Consider the following 13,528-nt stretch of genomic DNA (forward strand, 5'->3'; position numbering starts at 1 on the left):
AATCATAAATCATGTATAAGTAATGAGTAAGGCATAGTGGTCTTAAAGCAATCATCAAACATATACTTATAACATACTATAATGACATTATAATAAAACTCACAGTATACTTGTCGAATCGTCCTTACCTCGATCCACGTAACTTATCAACCTATTGACATCGACAATACGTTAACATACATTCTAAACTATTGACGTCGAAATAAAATACTACAATTGAATTTCGTACGTATCGCTCGGTTAGATTTCTTATACGCGATTTAATCGATTAATTTGTTACTTAATGAGAAATGTTTATTTTGACGAATAAATATTTTACTAAGATTTTACAGATTAACAAATCATAATTTAGTATTTAATAAATTTTCCAGAATTTAATTTTGTAAGTATTTGATTTATTCTCTAACGAAAACATTTATTAAATTCATTAATATTTATCTTTAAATCATTCTCTCAATTAAACTAAATACTTATATAACAGAAAAATATTTTTAAATTGTTACAGAATATTCCAAATAACAAATAATAATATTCTGTCATTTTGTAAAATTTTATTAATTAAAACGTAGCTTTAATTAATTTTAGAAACACCTAATTATGTTTTTATTAATCTTATTAACACAAAAATGTAAATAAAATAAATCTGTTTTCCAAAAATTCTGAATTTTTGATATTTTGTTCAAAATAATATAATAAGCTTACTGTAATAATTTCATAATTTTTGGATAAGTAAAATGATTTTATTAGCTTCGGAAAATAAATATATTACTTTAATATATAAAATCAGGTTCGGATTAGTCAAATGACTAGAAAGGGCCTTTGACTTTATTTTGACGCGTTAATAAATATGTAAATACTTTAAGAACAGAAGGTTATAACTGACATTTAACTAGGTTTGTCTATGGAAAATACCTTCCTACCCCTAGACTTTTTAGTTGACCGAATAATCTGTTTGGTTATTCTATAGATAGTTTGAACAGTTAAGGTTATTATAGTAATTTAATCATATTTTTATGATATAAACAGTTTCTTCTTCTTCCTTCTTCATTCGTCGTCGACGAAATTCTCTCCACCGCGCGCTCTCTCTGCCTACCGTCCGTCCGGACGATTCCGGCGACGGCAAAGGTCGTGCTACATACCGATCTCTTCATCTTGACGAGAGGATCACGATTAAAGGGTTAGTTTCCTCCAATTCCTTCTCGTCTTCTCTTAATTTCACTTTTTAGTTTCGGTGAAACTTTGTTAAATCTCCGATTCAAGTTCCAATCTTTATATATGTTATTATATGGTTGATGGGAATAATTTCTACACTGATTTTGGAATGAAAAACGTACAGGAAATGTGGTTTTCGTTAACTTACAGTGGCTCCGGTGGCCTCCAATTACGTCGGCTCCTGCTCGAACGAAGTCGCCGGAGTCCCTGGGTGTGTTTGGCGTTCAAACTCGATCGGAAAACGCTCGGTCCGATTTCAACACCGAAACTTCTCGGCTCTGTTACGGCGGTTTCCGGTCGTCAAAACGGTATGCCCCTTTGACGGAAAATGATCTTTGTAATCTCTAGTTTAGCATAATTTATTTTGAGATTTTTCTGGGTTGATCGAAATTTGGCAGAGTAATTAATTAGTGTCTTTCTTCGTGTAATTATACTGTTAACTCCCGTAGCTTGTTACGGAGAGATTTTCATGGAGTTTAGAGTTGGTTTTGTAATGAAATGGAACTGTAGTATGGACTGTGTTTGAAGAAAAATTTATTGGCTGTGTTGTTGATGTGTTTGCTCTCTCTGTGTCTCTAATGAATGCCGAAGAGAATTATATATAGAATGTTAGTGATGGCGATGATCATTACCGTGAGTGTAGTGAGTAGAATGTAAATTTTTAGGGTGAAATAGCAGACAATGCTAGGCTAGGCTCTCGTGTAAGTAACGATCGAGAGTGAAGGAAGGAAAAGTAAAGTCAAGAAAGAAGAGAAATAAATAAATAAAACAAAATAGACGTCGTAGTCGTCTCTCTAATTAAATACTTCCGTCTCTTTCACTTGTATAATACCGCACGTTTCGGGTATTATACCCTACATTCATCGTAGATAAAGTACCGAAAATTTTATTTATCGACATAAATTATTTAAACACTCATTACTCTCATTTACTTTTACGCGAAAATAAAATCAACGTCACTAATAGACGTTATTATTTATAAACAAAAGTCGATTTAGGTCGCGTACGTTACAATTTTATCATTTTACAGCATGTCTATGGAGAATTATACGACCATGAGTAGCAATGAATATCCAATTCCGGTGGACAATGAAAATGTCGAAGAAACTCAATTTCAAGTTCCTATGGAAGATGAGGCCGAAACCCCCAAAAGAAATCAGATGTTTGGAATCACTTCAAGAGGCAAAAGATAGATGGAATCGTGAAGGCAATTTGCAACTATTACCAGAAAAAGCTTGCGATCCTAAGCAAGGCACTTCACACTTACGTGACTATTGGAAGTCATGTAAGCTTCGGAACTAGTAGAGAATATTTGAAGTTCGATACAAGTTCTCGTTATTCTTATTTTATGTCTTGTTTTTCAATTCAATAAAAAGATAGCTATAGCGACTTTCTATTATTTATCAAGTTATGTCAATTTTATTTTGAAAATATTTAGTATAATGTTCAAATAATATAGCTATCATTGTTTAATGAATAAAATAGTTTCCAATTAATTTTATTGATATTCTTTTACTTATTTAATTTCAAATTTCCGCAAAAACCGATGAATATAAAAATCCGTGGATATCCGTGGGTATCCGTTACCTGACATGGATATGAGGACGGGTGTAATTTTTTACACGTCACGGATATGGAGACGGAGATGGAGACTGATTATTCTAAATGGATACGGGGGTGGAGATAGTACTATCCGCCCTGAACCCCTCCATTGCCATCCCTATCCATGACATCAAATCCAGCGGTCGCATAATCAATTGGGCAATAGAGTTGGGCGAATTCGATATATCTTACCATTCCCGACCGGCCATTAAAGGCCAAGCCCTGGCAGACTTCATCGTGGAGTGCACCATGCCAAACAAGGAGCCAGAATGGTTGACCTCCCTAGAGCTCCGCTATCGGAAAGAGGGCTATATGCAGAATGCCGGAGAATGTTCTTTGATGGCACTTTGAATGAGTTAGGAAATGGATCCGGAGTAATCCTCAACAGTCCAGATAGCTTCAAGATAGAATACGCCATGACCCCGAATTTAGAGTAAAGAGAATCCGCCCTTCCTCTTCCCTTTATCCTTGGAAAGGGTATGGCCTCGGTCGGAGAGCTCGGCGGACTCATCCCTCTCATCACCAAAAATCACCTTGTTAGCTTCATAATGTAAAGGACAAGCAATCAGCAAAGTTTCAGACGAGTAATCCTTTGACAATCAAGTGTCCCAGCGCCGCCTCGATGCCAAGACTGCACCAGTCTGCCATCCAACAGAATCTGACCTCTGCCCAGGCCCCAGTATCGAAACGCGAATAGAAGTCGGATCCCATTGATGGCAGACCCCGGCATCATTCTTAGCCCCGACACGACATTTCGAAAGCTGACAACCGACCAAACTTCTGAATTGCCCCTTAAGAACCAAGCCCAACGCGTTGGAATCCTAGAAAAAAGTCCTCCAGGTTTCGGCTTCATTCTTAAAAGGAGTCTAGGAGCTCGAACAACCATCACTTACAACACGACCACAGATCCAACACAACCATGAAGCCGTACCTACTGGCAACGCAGCTCTAATGGAAGACGTCAACAATTTCGGCTCCGTGGTCACCTTCCTCGAGTTACGAGTAAGACCCTCACGCTGACGGAGGCTCAGGGGCACATCGATCGGGGCAAGGCCAAGGCCTATGCCAAACAGATACAACCGAAGCAAAAGGATACGGCTCCAGGCTTGAACGAGACCCACGAGTCCAATAAAAGCCCACGACGAGCTGTATTTCTTCCACGAGACTGTACGCTTTCCTGCAAGAAAGGGGCAAATGATACGGCATGAGGACTTTTAGGTAATTTGGATCGTGTCGTCGTAGGTTTCTCCGGCTGGGGATCGGCCAGGTACGTGCGGCGGCTCCGTCTCTTTGAAAGATACACGCCCGAGTGCACGGACACCGCCGGCCTCGCCCTCCCGAATAGGCCGAAGAGCCCAAAGCCGAAGAGACCTACGACCTCAAAACTGTACAGGTCGCTTTCAGCACTGACAGTCCAAGTCAAATCTAAAGGTCTCCCCTATATAAAAACCCCTCTCAGATGTCCAAAGTAAGCCAAGACTTACACTTAGAGACACATAAGAGATTGAGGACATTTGCACACTCTCTCTAGAAGTCGGACACTTTCCTCTCTAGACTTGAGATCCACCACGTAGCCGCTCGACTTTGTGATGAGCCTCGCTAGGCTCGGATAGGCCGTAGACGCTCAAATACTTCTCAACCCCCATTATGTCCTTAATTCGAAACCTAACTCGAAAACTGATCGGAAAGTGGCTTGTCCAATTGATGTTGGACACACTGATAAGTTGAAGGAGAAGTTATTGGTAGAGAGCGAGATTGTTGTAGAGACCCTTGAGAAGCAGAATGAGAATATATTGGCTGAGGAGGAGATTGTTGTGGACACCCCTAAGAAGCAGAATGAGAAGATGTTGTCTGAGGAGGAGATTGTTGTAGAAACCCTGTATAAACAGAAGGAGAACATGAATGATGGTCCAATTGATTACAAATCAATTCCCTTGAAGAGGAAGATGTTAAGTGACAGTATAATTGTTTTGGGGGAAAATGATAGAAATAGGAAGAAGAAGATTGAAGTGAAACAATTCAGCAACAGCATGAAACAATGTTTTACTGAGCAAAACAAAACTTAGAAGAACCTGAATTTCATTCTAAGGGATCATTTTAGTTTTGACGAGAAGAGAGTGAAACGTAAAACAAACATAACGGTAAATTGCTCGTTTAATTGCATTGTGATTGTTGCTTGTATTTCCATTGCCACTGATCCAACTTCATAATCATTTTTGCTTTAATTGCATTGTGTTTGTTGTATTTTTTGTAGGCTAAATTGGTTAAGATGGATAGCTTCAAAATGTTGGATCAATGGGTGCCTGCATTGTATTTGATAATGACAGACAAGATGGTGTGCAAATGTTTTGGTCGATCGAGCCAGAGAAAAGAGAAGCATATGTAAGATTCTTAGTTGACCGTAGAAGAAGGTGATGAATTGGGAAAACTGTTTGGATGACTGTGAAACTGTTTTAAGTTTTTGCTAATGTTGGATAATGTTGTTAAACTTTGCTGTAGTGGTATGTCAATTCAGTACTAACAAGTTCTTGTTGATAAAATTTCTGTTGTTTTGTTTTGGAATGTCAATACAGAACTAATAAATTCTTGTTGATAATCGAGTTTCTCTTGTTTTGACAAATTAGGGATAGCTAGATCATTTGTGCTCGAACACCATGTTCGAATCCTATAATCCAAAAGTTTGAAAGGATTTGATTCCTTAATCCTGCCATTCAAATCATTCCGTCCAAAAACACTGTGGGTTTCGAAAAACCAATGCTCAAAACCTAGTCCGATCAAATCTGTAACCCGTCTTGAATCCCATGAAATTAATCCGCATGTAAAAAAACCTTACAAGTATACAACCAATCCGCAAGCGACATTTACCAAAAATAAACTAAAATAAGATTGGACGGAGTTATCTGGACACATGCTTTAAACACTTCTTCTTCTAGATTATTTTCATTGTTTTTACAGAAAATGAACAAAGGTTGTGGGTTCAAGTTTGGAATATTCCATGATTATTACTATTATTATTTGAATATTTTATTATTATTATTATTATTATTATTATAAAAATAAACTTTTTTTTATTTTAAATATTTATGTTACTTATATATGGTATGAAATCATATACACTTATCATATTTCTAATGTATAACGAAAGAGACCCTCTCCAGTGCTTTTCATTTTAATTTAAAAATATAATTCTTCAACGTAGCTCGATCGTGACAAAATTTGAGAATGACATTTATTCAATTATGTTAGTAGAGTAGACTAGATGGTTCAAAATGCACCGTCAATTCAATTATACTAATTTCTTACCGCCCAAATAGCATAGATTTCTTTGAAAACATGCATTATTTCTTGAGATTATAGAATATATATATATATATACTATAATAATAGTGATATCACACGTCAATTTCAACTACATAAATATGTAACACTTAAGCATCGACAAGTCTTAAAGTAAATCATATATTCTGATGATCAAATACCTTTTCCATGAACGTCATATCTTAGAGAAAAGTTTAGACAAAATAATAATAATTTAAACTCCATTGCATTTTAAATTAAATTTTTTGAATATGGCAGAATTAAGATTAATTAATAAATAGTACCAAAATACACAAGGCCTGAATGAGTAGGAGCAACTCCAAGAAATAGTCACTAGCTAGGCCCATGCCCAAGAACAAAAGTTTACACGATCAGTTTAGAATAGATGAGCAGTGAAAAAGTAAGTAAACCAACAAGCAAGCATCAAAGAAAGAGAGAGTATCTCATGCCATGATCTTGGCAGACCTCACAAAGAGGCTGTCAACAACCTTGCCCATATTGGCTATGGTTTCAAGTGTATCGGGATAAATAGCATCCAGTTTCCGATCTTCGAATACGACTAGGCAACCGGCTCCTTGATCCAACGTACCAGAAAACTTCTTGTCCAATATCATTTGCGACAACTTCCTCTCCACGTGATCAATCGGCAATTCTATCAGCTCAGCGATATGTGAAATCTCGACTCTTGAAAATGGCTCTATCAGCCTGCATAAGTTTTGCTCCAGAAGCGTGTCGTACAAGGAAGAAAGATGTCGGTGGACAATCGGATCTTCCTCTAGCTGGGCCTTGTAATCACGCAACGCGCTCTCAAACAACTTCAAGGATCGTTTCGAATGAGCATCAGCGACGGCTTTCATGGCGTCCAAATCGGGTCCCATGTACTTAAGCGGCTTAGAAGAGATGATTCCAGCAACATCATCAGCTAGGCTCACCATGATCTTGCAAAGCAACATATACTTGAGGCAGAAAACAGCCCTTGGATCATCAAGAGCATTGAAACCCTCGAATGCTTCAAAAAAGTAGCTGTAAGCTGTTTTGTAATCCTTCTCTTCAGCATGGAGAATCCCACTTTGCAAGTCGATGGTGCCCTGCTGAGCTGGCGGAACGTATATAGCATTTGCAGCTGTCCTTGCAGCTGTAAGAGCAGCTTTTGACTTTGGAAGGTTTCTTAATGAGAAATGTAGCTTACTCTCCAACAAGTCTATGTCAACAAGTAATAGTTTGTCGTCCAACCTTCTAACTTCTTTGATAAGCCCAGAAAGAAGTTCCAAAGCCTCTACAAATTCCTTTTGCTCCATCAGTAGGGCGCCGAGTCTTGCCTGGATCCTCTGCCTCAGAAATGTACGATTCACTTCAAGGGTCCATTTCACCATTTCCTTGCAAAGGGTAATTTGGAGATTGGATGTTCCAGGAATTTTGGCAACGGAGTCGATGATTCCCCTTACGATTTTGGCAGTTTTAGCTTTTGGGATTAAAGAGAAGAAAGGTCTCAACTGAATGAGAAGAAGTGTACAAAGATCCTCTGCCCTGTTTTCTTGAGTTAGAAGGTCAGAGAGGAGGGTGATCGCTTGTTCTTTAATGCGGAGCGCATCTGGGGACGATGAAGGGCTTTCAAGTATACGGTAATATATTGAAATCGCCTCCGTCGGGCTTTTGGCTTCAATAGCAAGATCAAGTTGTTCTGTTGTAGCAGGAAGGTATGAAGAAGACATGGCTACTGCAAGAATAAGCAGAATAAGAATATCACATCATCTAACATGGAGAAACATCAATGAGACAGAACATTTCTGAGTAAAATAGCAGCAAGCCAATGAAAAAAACGCAAACTGGCGTCTAAGCCTCAAGTAACTTAGATGAATATCATATGCATTAACATCTAGCAGTCTTAACTTGACACATTTCCCTCTATATCAGAGGAAAAAAGAGAGAGCAGCCCCTTGACGCGAATAGATGACAAACTGAAATTAAAGCTAATCCGATCCAATCTCAGACTTCAAGTAATCAAGCATTTATGTTTCAGTTCATATCACAGAGTTTGCAGGTGGAAATAATAGAGAAAGCTAAAATCTTCATCTGATATTGTCAAGACAAGAAAACACATCTTAAATCTAAAGCCCTTGTTCAGCCGAAAAATTCAATTTGAGCTCCGCGAGTATCACTGGCCCATGGAATTCCACTACTCAATTAGAGCACGCAGTTAAATCAAGGATAAAACCATCCTAGTGCACACATCAACAAGAATGCCGAAGTCCAAATGAAACCCGATTTCCCAATAATTCCGCAGACAAATTTTTGCTGGATGGAATTGGAAATCAGTATACAGTAGAAATATTAATCTGGGTTTATGAAAAGACGAATGATTTATTGATTTACGAGTCAAATTTCCTATGTCCAGTGACATTATTGAGGGACTAACTACACACTATTCCCTGTCGTCCATGAAAGGAATTTTAAGTTTGCAGTCATTCAATAGATTGAATACCAGAACTAAAGACTACAGTGAAATTCCAAGACAAGATTATAGTCGCAGATCTTGACACAGCTGAAAATAAAAAGTAAAGCTACTACTCATATCATACAGATCCAGAAAATTTCGATTGAACCAACAAAACTCACAACAGAAGAGTAAGAGAAGATGAACTAACCTTTATCGATTTAGATCAAAACAATGGGCAATTCTAACACACTGGGAATTATAGATGGGACACTTCTTTTACAACCAGACATATAAAGCGAAGAAGAAGAGAAATAGAGAATGTCGTTCGTTTGGCTTGAAAATCAAGACAGATGTGGAATTACTATTATACCCATCATGTAATATGTCTATTGATTTCCAGGCCCATATTCAAGTGGGCCACGAACGTTTGTTTGAATATTCTGATGGGCCTAGTTTATGTTGGATTCTGAACATAGTAATGTAAGTAGAAACTCTTTAAATTAATACTCGATAAATTAATAAATTTTCTAAAATAATAAATTTATCCGGTTCCCATTTGAACCAATATAAAAAATTGAAAAACTCGATAAATTAATAAGATAATAATTTTTCGGGAGATTTTTTTATAATTTTTTATTCCAAGAAAATCATAAATTAATAATTCATAGAAATTAAAAAAAATATATTACACTCTATTTGAAATATGATTCAATATCATTTATATATCAATCAAACAAAGTTTACATCATCACTGGTATTTAAATTCTCAACTTTTCCTTTTTGGCCAGATGAACTCCCAGCCACGAAATCAACTTTGTAAAGCATTAGAACCGTAATTCCTGAAAACAGTAACACCAAAACAGGCCCAAAAATCCAAAGCAAGAGCGGGACAGTAGTGTAGAACACTCTGTTCCCTACCGTATTCAATAAAAACCCTTTCTCCAACAGCTCGCTCACGTACTCCGGCGTGATTATGTTCGGATTAGCAGATACCGGCGCCGGTGGCATGTTAATGAGAATGTTGACTTGGTTTATAAACCTTATAGCTTGAGTGTGGCATAAAAATGAGAAGAGAAGCATGAAGAGGATCGTCAAGTATTTTATAGCCACCGTGAATTCTCCATGAGCGCCGTAAATGGCGTCGTTCAACGGCTTTTTGACACTATATGTGCTGCTGATTATGGCGGCTAGGCCTGCACTGAGAGGATTGAAGTTGTAGCCATTAGGGTTGATCCCATTATTGCGTTCCTTAGGGTTTGTACAGCCAATATGCTCTTCTTCTCGTTGTCCTGTAAAAAAGAAAATATTTATTTACCTTCTAATTAATTGATAATTAGAAAAACTTGGTAAAGTACTCATGGCTAATGAGTTAAAATTAACCTAGCTTGACATACTTAATTCTTAGAAAGCTTTTATATATATATATATATATATATAAATAAATAAAAAATAAAAAACCTAGCATCGTAATCTGTATCATGAAATCCTTTTTCAATTCGTATATATATAACTAGGGATTTTTTAATTTATTATGTCTAAATAAAATTGATGATGAGTAGAAGTTCCTATAGCTAATATCATTAATGGATATTCATGATTGTTAATAATTGAAATGTTTTATCTATCAAAAAAAAATTATTGAAATGTGAATTTGCACTGTCAGATTCCAATCAATTTATAATTTTAATGGGTGGGAAAGAAGGTGGCTAGCGGTCAATATGTTTAGCTATTTAAATAGTGTCGACCTAAAACTCACAAAGAAAAAAGAGAAGATCCAATATATCTACATATATATTGTTTGGATATGAACAGCGACAAAACACTTTTTTTTTCTTTCTTTCTTTTTTTTCAAACTCTAGCTTAAATTAGTATAGTGACGGTTGGTAACAACCATAATAGATATTTAATTATCGTACTTAATTAGTAAACCAGTCCATGCGTACGATGCCATTCACTAAACTTTCCGATATTAATGATTTCATATCTATAATTCGATACCAAGATTACTTGTTTTTTTAATCAAGTCTTTCTCTGATATGAACACGATTTAATTGCTACCAAAATGACTCTATAGCTAGCTCATCACATATTGACCATGGTGTGTGTATGCACGTTATGTTGAAAAAATATATTCAACAACAACTAATGATTAATTTCGATCGAATTCATCATTCCATAGCTTCTATGTTTAGATAAAATAGATATCAAATTTCCCAAGTTTGGAACTATTTCAGATGATTAAATTTTTCGAGATTTAGTTTAGGAACTACTGTAATAATTAAATTAAATGAGAATACAAAGGAATCTACGACGTTCAATGTTAAGCAAATAATCATCTGTGAAGGATAAATGAACACAAATTATTCATCATGTCCATGTTTAATTTGTGTTCTTCAAATGAGTAGTTGTCTGAGTATATATTACTCCCTCCGTATCATAATACATGATATTTTTAAATTTTTAGATTCATTCATTAATTTCTGTATTTAGTCAATTTATAGCATATGAATACATAAATTGATGAATCAATCTAAAAAATAAAAACATCATGTATTTTAATATAGAGGTAGTATTATTTTTTAATCTAGAGCAACTTCATTTTTTAAGAGAACTGATAATATATATACTGAAGGTGATGTGTACAAGCATACCTTCATCATGGCGGAGACCCAAAATCTTGTTCCCTCGGCATTGGTTCCAACGATGGTGGAGAAAGGATGTGTTCGAACCTTGCGAAACAAGTAAGCATGGTAGCTTACGCTCAGCAAGAACCCTAAAGGAACCAGAATCGCATCTAAACACCAATTTTTCCATTCCATTTTTTTTTTTTCTGTCTCACTTCTTTAATTTCTAGTTTATTATTTGAGATATATAACTTATCTCTGGCTAGCAAGCTTTCTTCTAGTATTTATAAGGTCTGTGGAGAAAGGAACGTGCAAGACTTTTTGGATCACAATTCCTGAAATATCCTTTAATTTTTTAACTTTATTACTAAATTAGTATTTGTCTCGCACTAGGGTAAACTTCTTTAATGTTAAGTGGAGGATAATTTTTTATTTGTAGTATACTTTTCATTCGTATTATATTTTTATGAAAAAGCTGTACAATTTCGTACTAGTTAAAGCCGGGGGAAGATAATACTTTTGAAGTGCTTCTACTAATTAATCTACTTTATGTTCAAAATCTGTCTCATCTAAATTAATGTAATCTAAATTAATACATTTGATTAAAGAGATAAAATAACAATGCAACACATGACATTGACAATATTATATATCTAAATTAAGTTCAAAAGTAAAAATTTCCCACAGGAATTAACATATTGAGAAGTTGTAGGATTCAATCCCATATGAATTATCATCAACTCGAAACTTTTAGATATGCTCGAGCATTGTTATATCCGAAATATTATGTGATTAATTTTTCGTTTTAACTGTCAAGATACGAAACGGTAGAATAAGTCAAAATTTTTAAAATCAACTTAAAATTTAAAATTAGCTTATAAGTAAAATATTGTTAAGGGTGATTTATTTAGCTAGCGGAGTGAAAGTCTGACAAGGCGCAGAAAAGGCATGCAAAAGAATAAATCAACAAAACCGAAGTAACTGTATCATAAGTCCAATTGAAAAATACACGTACTCATAAATCTTCGATAAACTCGATCTTTAGTCGGGTGAAGTATTAAATAATCACACATGATGAATAAAATTTAAAATAATCACATATGAGTAGTGTAATGACATGATTATTTGACCGAATCAATATCATATTAATTGGTTTATTATTTTTGATTAAAATCGATTAGAAATATTATCGTGAAGATTTGAATCAAGATAAATTAGGAAAATATATTATTTTCCTACAAAAAATATCATAAAAATTTTTATTTGGAGTCATTGAAGAAATCCTACAAGTATGCGCATGAAACACTGTTCACTTAACAGAAATATTCACGCAGAAAATACTGTTCATGCGACACTGTTCATCGGTACTGTTCACAGAATATTATTCATCCGGCACCGGATACTGTTCACGCCAATATTTAAGAGTATTCAAACGGAAATATCGTCGCGTCTATTGTCAACACAAGAGCGGATCGTCATCTATCGAGAATAACTTACGAGGTATTCATAGTTTTTTGTGTTAGGGTTTCATTGAACTGATTAGATCACTTATTTATTCTATCAAGGAATTATCTACAAGTGAAAAAAAACGGACAAATTATTCTTCTTTAAAAAAAACGGATCCTATAGTCGAGCTGGTTATAGAAGTGCTCTATTCAGAGAGGGATTATGGTGAGGTCTAGCTTATTGTTACTTTAGGAAAATTCTATACACTTGTCGGTGTAAGAAGTAGAGTACTTTCACTTAGAAATTGCGAAAAAAAATTTAGGTGAGGTCTAACTGATTATTAGCTTAGAGAAATTCCAATTGTACTTGTAATTCTCATTATAGTGAAACAGTTCTGGACGAGGTCCTGTGGACATAGATTTCGTATTGATTTCGAACCACGAAAATATCGTTTGTATTTTTCTTTCTACACTTGATTAGTCTATCTACATGAAAATTACACCTTATATTTTAAATCGTCTGATTATGGCATTCAACATATAATGACGACCAGTATTCTTTCAAATGGAGTCTATTTTACTTATTAAATTAATACTCCAAAACACGTACGTATTAAAAAAAATAAAAAAAATCTGCTATATCGTTCTATGTGATTTAGTGCTTTTGGTTTAAAGATGTAGCGGAAACCTAAGATCAATTGATTAAAAGAGATTGACACATCTGTCTTTTCACTAAAAATGACCATTAATTCTATAACTACACTCAAATATGGAAGCGCATGTTGATATTGGGCAACTAATATTTAAGATATGATTCCAAATTTACATGTAGATCCCTAAATATGGATTATGGAGTATACATCTAAATCTAATGTATAGATGACGAAATA

At 35.2% G+C, this 13,528-nt stretch overlaps 1 protein-coding gene and 1 pseudogene across 1 annotated transcript; both read right to left on the reverse strand.

The window, feature by feature from the left end:
* Positions 1-6,575: 6,575 nt before the first annotated feature.
* LOC139881974 (26S proteasome non-ATPase regulatory subunit 11 homolog) lies at positions 6,576-7,853 on the reverse strand. Its single transcript, XM_071866357.1, has one exon. It carries the CDS (start codon positions 7,842-7,844, stop codon positions 6,576-6,578), a length of 1,269 nt encoding a protein of 422 aa, XP_071722458.1. The 5' UTR covers positions 7,845-7,853.
* Positions 7,854-9,298: 1,445 nt separating this feature from the next.
* On the reverse strand, positions 9,299-11,388 carry LOC139881970 (uncharacterized; annotated as a pseudogene).
* Positions 11,389-13,528: the final 2,140 nt, after the last annotated feature.

This window comes from Rutidosis leptorrhynchoides, unplaced genomic scaffold (assembly GCF_046630445.1).
Source record: "Rutidosis leptorrhynchoides isolate AG116_Rl617_1_P2 unplaced genomic scaffold, CSIRO_AGI_Rlap_v1 contig214, whole genome shotgun sequence".
Lineage (NCBI taxonomy): Eukaryota > Viridiplantae > Streptophyta > Magnoliopsida > Asterales > Asteraceae > Rutidosis > Rutidosis leptorrhynchoides.